The sequence below is a fragment of the Gekko japonicus genome, unplaced genomic scaffold (assembly GCF_001447785.1).
Source record: "Gekko japonicus isolate JY-2015 unplaced genomic scaffold, Gekko_japonicus_V1.1 scaffold94, whole genome shotgun sequence".
NCBI lineage: Eukaryota > Metazoa > Chordata > Lepidosauria > Squamata > Gekkonidae > Gekko > Gekko japonicus.
Genome location: NW_015174274.1, coordinates 64,990 through 79,099, shown reverse-complemented (window position 1 = coordinate 79,099; position 14,110 = coordinate 64,990). Strand labels below are relative to the sequence as shown.

The 14,110-nt window shown below is 46.1% G+C and overlaps 1 protein-coding gene across 1 annotated transcript in view; it reads left to right on the top strand.

Annotated features, from left to right (window-relative positions):
* The first annotated feature begins 9,844 nt into the window (after positions 1-9,844).
* The window catches only part of NMT2 (N-myristoyltransferase 2), a 35,260-nt gene continuing 30,994 nt past the window's right edge, over positions 9,845-14,110 (top strand). The window contains exon 1 of the mRNA XM_015423744.1: positions 9,845-9,971. Within this exon, the coding sequence (XP_015279230.1) occupies positions 9,862-9,971 (110 nt within the window). The 5' untranslated portion in view covers positions 9,845-9,861. The remainder of the gene's footprint in view (positions 9,972-14,110) is intronic.

Genomic DNA, 14,110 nt, shown 5'->3' with positions numbered 1-14,110 from the left:
CTTCTGTTTACTCTCCTATGATTCACTCTACTTGGGGGTGTCCTCAAAAATTATTCAGAAACTGCAAGTACAGAATGCTGCAGCCAAGCTGGTTACAGAGAACATGTAACATCAATTTTCTGTGAGCTGTTTTAACTGCCAGCTTGGTTCCAGGCCAAATTCAAGGCATTTAATTTTAGAGCCCCTTATGGCTTGGATACAGGCTGCTTTTCAAACACTGAAATGTAGTTATGACCATGTATTACATGTGCTTCCTTCTGGGGGGGGAAATGGTGGCAATGGCTGAAAGGGCTTTTTTCCCCCTGTTACAGCCTCAAGAGTACTGACCAACAAAAAATCCACCAGGCCTTTAGCATACTTCATTTAAGTTGGCCTTTAATGTTTTATTCCAATTAGCTTCTATCTCCAGAATACACCCATTGGAGTAGTGATTACAGCTTGCCACTATTGTTGAAAATTATTTTATTTTTATTGTTTTGTTCACTAGACATGGTGACGAAAGGGAACCTCCATATTCAGAGGCAGGAAACGTCTGGAAACCAGTTCTAGAAGGCAACAGGGAAAGTCTTGGCTTTTATACCATTTGTTGGCCTTCCAGGGCAACTGGTTGGCCACTGTGTGAATCAGGATGCTGGACTAGATGGACCACTGATCTGATCCAGCAGGGCTCTTGTTATGACTTATGACTATTCGGGTACAGATTCTATTATTATTCACACCATTGGGTTAAAGATGTTCTAAAGAAATAAATTTTAGTTATTTTTTTTTTTGTCTTTTCATTGTAGAAATGACATTGAAATCCTGTATGGTATGAAGACAGCTGGGGGAAGTACTGGGTGGATGAAGATGGGGTATCTCTTTGTACAGGTCATCATTTAGACTGTAGGATCATCTGGGGGGGGGGGTTTCTATACTTGCATTACAGGGCCATTCTGGAAAGTGTCCAACATACTCCATCTGGTCTTTATGAGATACGGTTTCCTGGGTGATATGCAGACTTCCATAGACATACAACTTCCACTTGAGTATGTGGCTGGAAGGGAAATATTTTGGCCTTACTTAGCACCAAATTCCTGAATCAGTAAAGGTTAAGTCTCTTTGTAATGAAAATTTCACATGACCAGGTTGTCTTGAGATCATTCCAGTTAACCTATTCTGGTTCTTTCCCTGAAAGAAAGAACCACAATAAATCCCCCCAATAAATCAGACCATGTGGTGCAAAACAATTTCTCTATGTGAAGTGCCTACACAGCAATTCGAAGAATGATGCATGAAAGACACTCAATTTATCTACAACAATTTGACTACTGATCATGTTATCTGATGCAAGGCATTAGGAACAAACACAATTCTTACTGTTGTTGTTGCTTGTAACAACTAGGCACTGTAGAAATCTGAATGTTGTGCCTCCTTTCTCATATTGGCACTCTGCTTCTCCAGAGAGCCATTTGATTGTTTCATAAGTTGCCTTTCTGACCTAGATGTCTGTGCCGGGAGCATCATTTGCAGTTAACTGAGCCTCCTGCCTTTTGATAGTTACTTTTGGCAATCACATTCAGTTATCCACCAAGGACCAGGTTACTGCTTCATAAACGGTGGCACTTCTATTGTGCTTTTGTTAGTTCCCTTCTGGCAATGTTATCCTTTCAACCAAAGGGTATAGAAGCCGGCAGAGAATGAAATTAACGCGTACCGATGGGGGTGATGATCACGAATAAAACAGCTACCCAAAATAAAAACAAATTATCCAAATTTAAGACATCTGGCGTCATATAGAATAAAAGGCAAGAAAAGTGGTGTGATATTTAGAATACGAAAGGATCAGTGAAATTTCAAGTACAGCACAGTGGCACACATAACAAAGCCCGATCTCCCCCCCCCCCCAATGCAAATGCTGCCTTTGGACTCACAGAGGCCAGAGAAGCAGGCCACCACTGGCTCTGTCTTTGAACCAAACTTAATTGTTGGTGATAACTAGCAAAAACACATGTAATATCCTACTGCCCTGGTCTGAAAAAAAAATCATGTGGATCAAAAATCAATAACAGCCTTATCAACTTTTTATCAGCTAGCAACACTGTCAGATAAATTTTAATAAGAAATTGCCTTATCAGAAGGCCTGGTTAAAATTCAGGGCAAACTGGGGGTAATTTGGCAGATGTCCCAGTATCTTCAGTGCAGAATTTCCCTTTAAACTGAGTGAGGGATACAAACTACGTTTGACCATCATGGATAAAAACAGAATCCCATTAACTTCAGGTTGGATCCTACTCGTTTTCCATTGGTGGAAACAGATTGTTTCCCCTTTCTTCCTTCAGCAGTCCCTTTTGACTCCCCCCCCAAGTGTACAACAGGGATGGGGGGGCTACATGGATGAAAAGCCACTCAGGACAGGAAGCTACAGTGAAAAAGAGAACCAGATGAGATAGCCTCTCCAGCAGGTACGATCCATGATTTCAGGGAGATATCAGGAAGAAGCAGCAAGGAAGGTACAAGAACTAAGGGGCTATCATGAGATTGCAAAAGAGCACCTGTATTAGTCTGTCTTAGCAAGCCTTGTGGCAACACCACAATTAAAACATATAGTGCCGTGAGATTTGGGGACATCGTTTCATGCAGAAAATTCACTTTGCCATCTTCATAAGCTAGTATGAAGGAACCTATTGCTTTGTCCACTCAGAGAAGGAAAACAGCCATAGCTCGGTTGTTGTTCAGTCGCACAGTCGATTCTGACTCTTTGCGACCCCATGGACCAGATCACGCCAGGCCTTCCTGTCTTCCGCCATCCTCTGAAGTTGGCTCAGTTTCATGTTCGTTGCATCTATGACACTGTCTAACCATCTCATCCTTTTCCTTTCCCGTCTTCTTTGACCTTCAATCTTTCCCAGCATCAGGGTCTTCTCCAGGGAGTGCTCCCTTCTCATTTGGTGGCCAAAGTATTTGAGCTTCAGTTTCATTATCTGGCCTTCCAGGGAACAGTCAGGGTTGATTTCTTTTAGGATTGACTGATTTGATCTTCTTGCAGTCCAAGGGACTCTCAAGAGTCTTTTCCAGCACCATAGTTCAAAAGAATCTATTCTTCGGCGCTCGGCCTTCCTTATAGTCCAACTCTCGCAGCCATACATGACTACTGGGAATACCATTGCTTTGACTATGCAGACATTTGTTGGCAGGGTGATGTCTCTACTTTTTATCATGCTGTTTAGGTTCGCCATCGCTTTCCTCCCAAGGAGCAGGCGTCTTTTAATTTCATGGCTGCTGTCACAGTCTGCGGTGATCTGGGATCCCAGGAACGTGAAGTCTGTCACTACTTCCACGACTTCCCCTTCTATTTGCCAAGGAGTGATGGGGCCAGATGCCATGATCTTAGTTTTTTTGATGTTGAGCTTCAAGCCCACTTTTGCACTCTCCTCTTTTACCCTGAGCAAGAGGCTCTTTAGGTCCTCTTCACTTTCTGCCATCAGAGTGGTATCGTCTGCATATCTGAGGTTGTTGATCTTTCCCCCAGCAATCTTAATTCCCGCTTGTGATTCATCCAGGCCAGCATTTCGCATGATGTTCTCTGCATATATATTAAATAAGCAAGGTGACAATATACATCCTTGTCGTACTCCTTTTCCTATGCTAAACCAATCAGTTGTTCCATATCCAGCTCTAACTGTCGCTTCTTGACCCTTATACAGGTTTCTCAAGAGACATGTGAGGTGGTCTGGTACTCCCATCTCTTTAAGGACCTGCCATAGTTTGTTGTGATCCACACAGTCAAAGACTTTAGCATAGTCAATGAAGCAGAAGTAGATGTTGTTCTGGTATTCTCTTGCTTTCTCCATAATCCAGCGAATGTCGGCAATTTGATCTCTAGTTCCTCTACCTCTTCGAAACCCAGCTTGTACTTCTGGCAGTTCTCTATCCACGTACTGTTGAAGCCTAGCTTGTAGGATCTTGAGCATGACCTTGCTAGCGTGTGATATGAATGCAATTGTGCGATAGTTTGAACATTCCTTGGCATTGACAAACTCTTCAAGCAGGTTTGACTCTCTGGCATCTCCTATTAAAGGACCTCAGGTAGCAGGGCTGGGAAATATATCACTGCTGATACCTCAGAGAGCTGCTACCATGCCAGTACTGGGATACATAAATCAATGATCTGACTTGCTGTATGTCACATTTTCCATTGCATTCATAATAGATCTTCTTTCAGCCTTTAGGAGTCTATGGTAAAGAATGACTAAAAGAGTGTTCAAGTGCAATGTCATTAATTAAATGCATAATGTAGAATTTAAAAAAACTTTACAGGAAATGATCCTCACGCACTGGTGAAAAATTGTAACTGAAACTTTTGGTGCTATAAGTTTCTACGTGGATATGACAAGGTCGGGGCTATTCTAAGGGCTAGTTGAGTCTGCAACCTACAGTTCTAGAGTGAAAAATGACTTGGTATGCAACCAAATATGGTTCCTTTAAGAAGAAAATCAAATTTTGAAATTATATTCATAGAATCATAGAATGTTAGAATTGGAAGGTACCTTGCAGGTCATCTAGTCCAACCCCCTGCACCCTGCAGGAGCATAGCAGAAAGATAGCCCTACAACATACCCAAAAGATGGTCGTCCAGCCTCCGCTTGAAAACGTCCAGCGAAGGCGCATCCACCACCTCGGCCCATAGCTAGGACCTTTTTAGTGGGGAGGCCCTGGGGAAAGTGGGGGGCCACAAGCATCGTTCTTACCTTAAAGTGGGGGAGTCTAGCCCTGTCCTGGGACCTCCTGTGGTGTGCATGCTTTTCGCACACGCCGCCAGGATGACTCAACCCGGGGTGTGAAAAGAAGTTGCAGGCTTCTTTGGGAAAATCAGGAATTCTTTCTTTGGCAGTTCCTAAAGTTACACGCGTTTCCCTGGGCCCAATTTATAGCACCCACAGGACAAAGATTGGCAAGTACCAAGTACTTCCTAGAAGGAATCAAAATCCTACCAAGAAACAAAGTCCCTAGAATAGGGAGGGAGAAGGAGGAAGGGATCCCGGGTGAGGGGCAACTTCTTCTCAAAGACCCTCAAATAAATGCTTGTTAATACTAGTTGTGTTTTTGTCACAGCTTTTCCCATTCAGAAACCTTGATCTACAGAGCCACTGTTGTTAAAGCACTGTCCCACACCTACTTCAGCAAACAAGCCCTGTAAATATAGTAAAGGTAAAGGTTTCCCTTGCTCGAAAGCCAGTCGAATCCGACTCTAGGGCACGGTGCTCATCCGTTTCCAAGCCGAAGAGCCTTCCGCAGCGAAGGGGAACGGCAGGGCACAGGAAGAGCTGCTGCTGCTGCTGCTGCTGCAGGAACCCCCCCCCCCCCCCCCATCCTTACATTGTAGCCCTTCTCCAGCAGCCCCTGGGCGCAAGCGTTGCCGATACCCTGGGCTGCCCCCATCACCAGTGCCACTTTGTCCTCCAGGTGCATGGTCCACGTTGCTCTGGCCACCACCACCACCCTCCGGGCCAACAGGGGCTCCTTTGATGCGCTAGGTCTCCCCTGCAGCCTGCCTGGCTGGCTGGGGCAGGAGGCGGGGAGGCAGGAAGCGCCGGAGCCCAAACACAACTAGCGCTGCGGCTTGCCAGAGGCGAACTCTGTGTCACCTGCGTGGAAAGTTGCCTACCGCCCTTTGGCCCTCGCCGCTCCCACTTCCTCTCCTCCACCCCCCAGCCCACTGGGAACATCCACAGGGCCTTCCACGAACCCGCCTGGGCACGGCAAGGAAGGGGAGGAGGAGGAGGAGGGAGGGGAGGCCGCCACGCCCCTCAAGCCCTCTGTAGCGCTGCCAGCCTCTCATCGTCTTCGGGCCGAGGGGAGGGGGAGCAGAGGATCGGGGAGGAGCCCACAAAACCCACGGGGGGGCGGGCCCCGCGGGCCTCACGCGAGCTACGGGCCTGCCACCTCCCGAGGCAGTCTGTTCCACTGCTCAACCACTCTTACAGTTCGGTAGTTTCTCCTGATATTTAGCCGGTATCGACTCCCTTGTAATTTCCACCCACTGGATCTAGTCTTGCAATTCGGAGCAAGAGAGAATAGATCTGCTCCATCTTCTACATGACAGCCCTTCAAATACTTGAAGACTGCAATCATGTTCCCTCTAAGCCTTCTCTTTCCCAGGCGAAACATACCCAACTCTTTCAGCCTTTCCTCATAAGACTTGGATTCCAACTCTCTCACCATCCACTATTGGAAAATGAAGTGCGTGAAGACAATGGTAGGCAAAGGTTTTTATGGGACTAAATGGCTTCTTGCCCTGACCTGGAGGGCCCAGACTAGCCTGATCTCATCAAATCTTGGAAACGATGGACGGTAGGCCCTGGTTAGTATTGGGATGGGGGGCCACCAAGAATTCCGGGGTTGCTATGCAGAAGCAGGCAATGGCAAACCACTTCTGTTCATCTCTTCCCATGAAAACCTATGGAGGTTACTATAAGCCAGCTGTGACTTAACAGCATTTTCCACCACCAAAGGGCTTCTTTGAGATGCTTTATGGAAAGGGAAATGATAGAAGTGAACAAGTGCCAGTAGTCCATGTGCAAGCCACGTACCTATTTATGCCAGTGCATGGAAACAATCAGGGAGGTGTACCTGTGTGTATTTATTATTTATTGTGAGACCTCGAGTGTGCCAATTCCTAATAAAAGACTCACAATAACCAATTTTGGGACTGCAGAAACTTTAAGGATTCAAATCAACATGCCAATTTTTGTCGGTACAGTTAACGTCCGAAAGCATCTCTCCAAGAGATGACTAATGTCTCCCAGTGTGGCTTTAAAATTTAGTAAGGGCCCTTTAATATATGTCAGCAGGTAGAATAATTTTACTGCTAAATGGCCAGCAGTTAAAACCCTGAGTTTCAAAAATATTTAATTCAGGCAGGTTATTTTTAGCATCATGTGACCAGAACCCCCCACAACAAATTGGCCCCATGGGAACACAGAGAGACCAGCCTACTAAATTTAAAAAAAAAAAATTAGTATCATGAGCTTGTTCCACAGCTACTGAGACTTCAACATTTGTAGCAACTGACGTCTGCTATAGGACTGCTAAACAAAAAACAAAGAAATGAAAACTTTCAAGCACAAACGGAGCATTATCTTGAATACAACTGAAAAAAATAATAGCTTGTTTTCATTTGCTTAATGTAATTAGAATCCAGCATTCCAAAACATAATTTTTTGTTGCTTGGTTAGAATACTAATAATTATAAAATCATCCCAATAGAATAAAATAAAATTCTTCCACACAGTCTAGAGGACAAGGAACTCAAGCAACAGACACAAAATAATGATTAATAAAATTATGCCACTTGCAGACACAGAATGAAATGTAGTAAGAACAAATTCCAGCTGTGCAAAACACTGAGAACTGACACTGCCAATAGATGAGGTTACACCACTTTGCCAGAATTATTTCCATTACTTAGAAATGCTAATTAACTTTTCAGACTTGACTTCTTTATCACATTACAATGCAAGTAAATAGTGACTTATGGATGACTCCAGATGGTGAGCAAAGGTATGTAGCTAAAATGTTACAAGTACCCTTGTCCTCAGGATGAGACTGCAACCCAACCTACAACCTCAGGTACCTCTGGGCCTGTAAAGAAACCTGTATAGCATGCTCTTTAAGAAAATGTATAAACTTCAGTTGTACTGGGGAAACGACAGATACTTAGATGTGGCATTCATACCATAATAGTCAAAAGTCTACCATACCATAGCAAGGCGGGTTACAACAATGTAGACACAAAAATATAAACAGCAACAATTAACCTAAATATAAAATCTCTAAAATAATATATATGCATCAATTGGCCATTAGACATAAGATGGCAGTCAGTAATACAAATTAGTGCATCCACTCCCACAGGCGGTACATGTATGCAACAGTAGATGTTAACTTATTCTGAGGCAAGTGGGTGGACAAAGAGACCAAACAGGATCAAACATAACAAGGCATGACAGAGCAGTCATGTATGCTTAAGAGACACAAGACATTTTGTGAACCTTCCCCATAAGCAAGAAGCTATGAAAAAAGTCAACGCAGAGACGATGGAGGCAAACTCCTACCCACCCACCCCCTCGCCCTTAATCTGCCTTTAAAATAGAATGGACAGGGCCTGAATACACACCTAGCCCAAGTGCGCTGTTTCTGTGCTCTCTCTCCAGATTACTTGAAGGTGACGTGGAAATTATTTATTTTAATTTTATTTAAAACATACGAAAGTCACCTTTCCACCCAAGGTGGTGCAGAACTGAAGCAAGATTAAAAACTCATATAAATACATATAAAACAAAAAAAAGGGTCAATGAGAATCAGCATGAGAACACCAGACCAAACAGAAAAGTCTTCACATTCTAGTGGAAGACATCAACAGAAGGCTACGACGGGAGAATCTCTGGGGAGGGAATTCCAACATTTTGATGTCACACCCGAGAAGACCGTTTCTCGGGTGCCACCCATCTAGCCTCAGATGGCAGGGCATTCAAAGCAGGGCCTCCAAAGTCTGAGGGTAGCTACACATTATCTTAATTACACATATGGAACCATAACAATTCCTGTCCATTAATATTATTGTTCCAGAACCCCAAAGTTCAACAGGCATCCAACCGTTCCAACTAGTCAGCCATCAGTAGCCTTCCATGACAGCCTGGAAAAAGGAACAGGCAGAGTTGCAGCAAATATGACCAGAGCTAATATGGTGTAGTAGCTTGTCTGGATTAAGACCATGCAGACCTGGGTTCTAATCCTCACTTGGCTATAAAGATCACTGAATGACCTTGGGCCAGCCATTCTCTCAGACTGATCTTCCTCAAAGGGTGGTTGTGAGGATAAAATTGAGAACAAGGTACCTCACTTCCAGCTGCTTGAAGGAAGGGTGGCATAAAAATACAAAAGCAACCAACAGACAAGACAATGAACAGTAGGATGACACAGGGCTAAATGTAAGCGACCAAATTTCACTGCCCACCTCAACATTAGTTAACAGTCCCTTATAAAGAAATGGTACTCTGAGTCTGAACATGATTTCTTGGGGTCCTTACAAAACACCATATTTGCTGTGTACACCTGCACATGCTCAGAGGCACACAATTCAATATTTTGAAAGAATTAGTCCCATAAGGAACGTGGCTGTCAGTGACAATACAATCCTTAGCAGTCAGTTACATCCTACTAAGCCCATCAGAAGTCAGCTCTGTTCGGGATGGCACTGTGAAACCGCACATGCTTTCTTTGGACTAAAAACCCACGCGCGACGCCTAACGTATCCACTTAAACTATGTCAAGAAATAGGCGGGGGTGGGGGGGGGGGCTTTTCTGTCCCTAAAAACCCTGGAGACCTGCTGCCAGTCAGGGTAGCCGATACTGCGCTACTGGACCAATGGCCTACCTCGATATAAGGCGGCTTCATACGTACACATAAAAACATGTGGTAGTAATTCCGGGCTAATTAACCCAGAGCCCGCGAGGCGAATATTATCCGCGCTTGACTGAGAGACAAGGTTGCCGGGGGCAGGGGGGGGGGGAGGAAGCATGATTGGTGTTAGTCCTATTAATAGGCAGCAGAGCAGGCCGTCGCCGCCGCCGCCCCCCGCCCAGGAGGCTCAAAAGGCGTGCCTGAGCCGGGCGGGCCAGCACCTCCTCGGCGAGGTGGGCGTCTAGCGGGGCTGCGCCTGGTCTCCCGCAAGAGGGGAGGCCGGCAGCTAGAGGGAGCTCCTCCGGGCTGCATCTGCCCGCGTGCCCCGGTTGGTTGCCTTTCATAGGCTTCTGCCCGGGAGTCCCTCCTTCTCTCGCCGCCGCCCCCCTCCCCCCCCCCGCGGCCGCCTTCCCCCCGTGATGGCGGAGGACAGCGAGTCTGCAGCCAGCCAGCAGAGCCTCGAGCTGGACGACCAGGACACCTGCGGCATCGACGGCGACAATGAGGAGGAGACGGAGCACTCCAAGGGGTAGGGCCGGACCGGGCCAGCTTGCCCGGCGGCGGGCGCGGCGCGCGGCTGGAGCTCGGGGGGGTCGGCCTGGCCACTGGCCGGGGGAGCGGCAGGAGGAAGCTGGGCGGGCAGCCGCTCCTCCCACCCGGAGCCGGTCCCTGCGGCATTGGAGGCGTGCGAGCCTGGGAGGCGGACGGGGGAGGAAGGAGGCGGCGGCGGCGGCAGTGCGGGTGGGGGCGGAGAGGCCGTGCCCGTTGCGAGCAGGCTTTTGTGCTGGGCGGGAAGGGAGACGAGCCGCTCCCCTTTGCGGCTCTGGCGAGCCCGAGGAGCCGGGTGGCAGCATCGCCACTCGGGGCGTTTTCTTTCCTCGTCCCCGTCGGGAGGCTCCTTGGCTTTGGACGCCCGTCTGCCTGCCTGCCTGTCTGTGCGGAGGGGACTGCTTCACCCGCTCAGGCGCGCATCCCCCGGAGCCAACACCTCTCGCCTGTCCTTTGAATGATGCTGGCTGTAGTTGGCGAGCATGTGATTCAGTGTCTGTGGGAGGATCTCCCCCTTCTCTTCTCTTCTCCCCCCCCCCTCCCGGTTCTTCCACCCCCAGTGTTTCCTTTGTGGTCACCTACCATCTTTTGCAGTTACTTCTGTGCCGCCTGCTCGACAGCACTTCATAGAGACTGCAGCCGACCCTTTTAAAGCCACTGTCTCGAGTGGTTCTCCCCCTCCCCGAGTACGCACTAAAATGGGGGTGCGGAGGTGGGTCTAGTCTGCCCTAAGGATGGAACCAGCGGGTGGGAGCTAGTTCAGGTGAATGAATGCAGGGTGTAGGTGTGGGATCTTCTGTGCAGTGGGATTTTGTGCACACCTTGCCCTACCTGATGTAAAGCTTGGGGCAGGTGAGCCATAGTATTGTTGACAGTTGCCCCACATTTTTCTTCCAGACTCTAGATTTACACAGGCTTTTTATTTGGGAAGAGGATTGAGAGGTGTACTCTAAATTAATTTTGAATTTCAAGATTCAGTTTTGGTGCAGATGAGGTAAAAAAAGAGCGTGAGCAGAGTGTATTGGATTAGAAGTCTTCAGATCAGACAATGTAATCTCCAGGCAGTGTTGGTATCTTCTTTTTAAAAAGTAGCTACAGTGCATGCATTTCAGTTCAGAGAGCTGAGGATCCAGCGAGAAGGGCCATGAAAAGGGGAGTGGTTCCCTTTCCCAGTTTTCCTATTTAGAAAAGGGGGGGGGACTATGTAGGGTGCCAAGTAATGTCGGAACCTGTGTTACCAATGTAGACTTTATAGAATCTGACACTAGCCTTGGATAATAAAGCTAGTTGTGGTATTGGGTTTTGTGTAACATGATAGGCATGTGGGTGTGTAAGCTCACTTTCACTATACCACCATTGTATAGTTTGGAGACTGAAAAATATTACAAAGCGCAACTAGGAAATATTCTTAACAGTTACTCAGTACTTCGAAGGACCGAGTTTGTATTATTTTTAATATATATATATACACACACTAAATATATTATCTATGTTTCCTTTTCTTTAAAAGTCCAACAACTTCTAGTGTGCAAATGAGACACATTTGGGTTGGCCAGATTATATTTCTAAAATCAAGGGCAAATATATAAATAACTCAAAGAGGGAGAAGTCTTTGTTGGCTGCTTAACAAAAGCTCAAGAAGTTTGCCAAGGAAATGTGCTTTATTATCAAAACAAGAAGTGAAGATGGGGCTGCGCTGAATCTGTTAGAGCTGATTGTTAGACATATGTTAAATAAATGCTTAAACTATTGCATATGTTATGTAAGACAAAACTGCATTTGCTATAAAGTGAATGCTCAGCAAAGAAGAGTTGGATTTATACCCTGCCCTTCACTACCTGAAGAAGTCTCAGAGTGGCTTACAATCTCCTTCCCTCCCCCTCCCCACAAGAGACACCCTGTGAGGTAGGTGGAGCTGAGAGAGCTTTCGAGGACTGCTCTTGAGAGAATTTATGACTGACCCAAGTCTATCTAGCTGGCTGCATGTGGAGGAGTGGGGGATCAAACCCGGTTCTCCAAATTAGAGTCCACCACTCTTACACCAAACCGCAGCCAATCCTGGCTCCTTGACATGTATGATGTACATCTTTGCTGTACTCATATTTAAAATACCTTAGGTGTACACCTAAGTAAGTGATGTATGACAAGCCCCCTAGCAGTGTGACCTTTAGCAAAGTTATAGTCTTCAAAACCTATTGACTTCAGTGGGCTGAGAAAAGTTTAATTCTTCATAGGATTGCACTATGCGTTCCTTAGATATCTGGTTAAGCTGTCTCTGATCAATGATCATGTAGGCATGTAACTACTGTCTTCACAGACGCTGTGTATATTATATTAATAATCTTAAAAGGTTAATTTCAATTCTGCACAGACTCCAGCTACACCACTGTGCTCGCTAAGGTAACAGAACTAATTAGAGTGACACCAATTCCGATACTAAGGGGAGGAATTGTACTAAATTCAGCTGAATAAAAATGCCACCCCTTAAGAATTTCTCGTACTTGCAGGTAACACGTTGGTGACCTTAAAGCAGTGGTTTATTTGTATTCCTGGTCTCTCTTTGGCTCACATGTCAGTCTGTGATTGTCCTGTGGACTTTTTGGCTTGGAAAAATTGTGCAGGGGGAGGCAGGAGCCCTTCTTCCCCCTACCCTATGGTTCCGAGCCAAATTGGGCCCCTGTGATCCTTTAAAATACAATCCGATGTAGCTGCTGCCGTGGCTGCAGGGAAAGTGAGTTGGCTCTGGGGAAGCCAGACTCACTTGTTTTAAAAAATATGTAATTTGACCCTTAGTCAAGCATTCATATGGAAATAACTTATTCCTGGCTGCCGTAACTCATCATTTCCTACAGGGATGCTTGCAGTAAGTGCTGTGAATAGTTTTGAAGGCTAGAATAACTCTTACCTGCTGCTGTCCTAAGGTAGCCTCTTCTATACACCTGTATTTGTTTCAGGGAAATATAGTATAGCTTCCTTCTCAAATCCAGGGTAGAGCAAAGAGTAGCAGAATTGAGGTGTGGTGTCTTAACCATAACATAAGTGAAGGAATAAGTGTGGAAGTGGGTATACAACTTGGCTATCTCTGTTTATTTTGAAAGTTTGCTCTAAGCCTGCCTGCCCAGTCTTGGAGGTTCACGTTTCCTTTCAGGGATGGGCCAGTGGCAGCCCTGACCTGTATAGCCCAGGGAAGCCGGATCTCAGAAACTAAGCAGGGTCGACTCTGGCAAGTACTTGAATGGGAGATCTCCTTGAAATACCAGAGGCAGGACGTGGGGGCAGGTTTTATTCAGTCACCTCTCTGAATATCTTCCAGGCCCTCAGTAGGGGGTCAGTCATCAGAGGTCGCCATGGATTCCAGATGCACATGCGCACACACATACACACACACACCTACATATAAAAATGCAAAAAAATACCCCCAAAAAAGAAGGGTCTAGTGGCTCAGTGGTAGAGCTGTGAAAGGCCTCAGCCTGAGATCCTGGAGAGCTGCTGTCAGTCTGAGTGGGCAGTAGTACTGACCTTGATGGAGCAATGATCTGATTCAGGATAAAGCAGGTTCATGTGTGCCTTTTTCTTACTTGATCTACCTTTAGCCTTTGCATTTATGTTTTCAGAGCAGATTGCATGGGGCTCCCAGAGAGTTTCCCATTCAGGCACTAACTAAGCTGAGACCTGCTTAGTTTTAAGCATATGACACCATTGCATGTTCTTGGGCCAGTCTAGGAATAGTGAAAGTCTGAGGACTTTTTCATTAATAAAAAACATGACAGGGTGGGGGGAACTAACATCACAATAAAGACTTTCAGAACTATTCGTGGTCATTGGATAAACTGAAAAATGCTTAGATCACCCTATGGAATTGACTGTTACGTACGGGGTGAAGAAAATAGTATTTCACACTGCTCGCTAATTTGTGGCCACTTTAAAATGCAGTTGGCCAGATTCATGAAGGATAGAGCTATCCGTCGCTTATTGTCCTTTTAAGTCAGGTATATCAGTATTCCACTGGACACCAACTGTTGAGGGTTATGGGTGGGGAATGGCCATTGTCTTCAAACTATTTCTGGGAGCACCTGGCTGGCCCCTGTGGGATTTGGTGGCCTTTGTTCTGATCCTGCA